The following is a 1049-nucleotide window of genomic DNA, read 5'->3' as shown; positions in this document are numbered from 1 at the left end:
GTTAACTATACGTAATAACATTATGAATGAGACAGTCTCCAACCACGAGCAGGAGCAGTGCTTACCCTTGGCCTATTCGGAAGTAACCAGGTGGGCAGCCACACAGGTAGCCGCCCTCAGTATTGGAACAGCCGTAACTGCAGGGGGCCTGGGAAGAGCCACATTCGTTGATGTCTTGACACCCTCCACTGAACTGCTCATACTGGAAGCCGGCGGGACACATGCACTTGTAGCTCCCCAGGGTGTTGTGACAGGAGGCTCCTCCGCAGATGTGAGCACTGAGGCATTCATTTTCATCTGCAGTGAAAACAAGAAGACACCGCATGTGTGGCAGCGGCCAGAGATTTCTGTTGCGGAGCCTGCGTCTGGCTGTTCGCTGCTGGCCGGCTGGCCCTCGGCAAGGCTCTCAGGAAGGTACGGCAGGCAGAGGTAGCTGGTGGGGAGAGGAACAACAGAGAAAGATGGATGTGGCCTCTTGCCACGTTGTGACTACATGTGGCAGATGAGGTCAAAGGCTCCAGGTGGAGAGCATTAGAGGATGGCACGCTGCGGACCGGCAGGCTCCAGTTCTCCTCGGGAGCTGACACTAGTTGTTCTGCTCTGCACACACACCCGGGGCTGGTTCATATCTCAGATTCAGGGGTCAGGGTGGGAGGCAAGGAATGATGCAGTTCTCTGCACCCTGGCTTCACAAGTGCCCAGCAACGGGACAAACAGCTTAAAGGCAGAGACCAGCCCTTTTCCTGGAGGCTGCTTCCTTAGTCCTCCCTTTTCAGGTTGTACAGGTCTGGCAAGGGCTGATATCTTGCAGGAAGTGTCTGCCACACTCGGACTTCCTTTTAATAAATCTGCAAAAGCCCCCAGGTACTTGTTCTTGGGGTGAATAGTGCTTTCTGGTATGTCTCCCACATCTCTGGATGTCCCCCACTGCCCCTATCCAAACCAGCCTCTTGCTCAGAGTGTCTGAAGCACATCTAAAGCTAAGTGAGGCTGGAAGAGAGTCAGTGCAGACTTCGCAAGCAGCAATTGGGGAAAACCCACAAGAGAGA

At 54.3% G+C, this 1049-nt stretch overlaps 1 protein-coding gene across 1 annotated transcript in view; it reads right to left on the bottom strand.

Moving 5' to 3' along the window:
* The window catches only part of FBN1 (fibrillin 1), a 252128-nt gene that overhangs the window by 7164 nt on the left and 243915 nt on the right, over positions 1-1049 (bottom strand). The window contains exon 63 of the mRNA XM_008568659.1: positions 66-297. Coding sequence (XP_008566881.1) covers positions 66-297 — 232 coding nt within the window. The remainder of the gene's footprint in view (positions 1-65; positions 298-1049) is intronic.

This window comes from Galeopterus variegatus, unplaced genomic scaffold, assembly GCF_000696425.1.
Source record: "Galeopterus variegatus unplaced genomic scaffold, G_variegatus-3.0.2 Scaffold429, whole genome shotgun sequence".
NCBI classification, from domain to species: Eukaryota; Metazoa; Chordata; class Mammalia; order Dermoptera; family Cynocephalidae; genus Galeopterus; species Galeopterus variegatus.
This window is presented reverse-complemented; position numbering and strand designations above follow the sequence as displayed.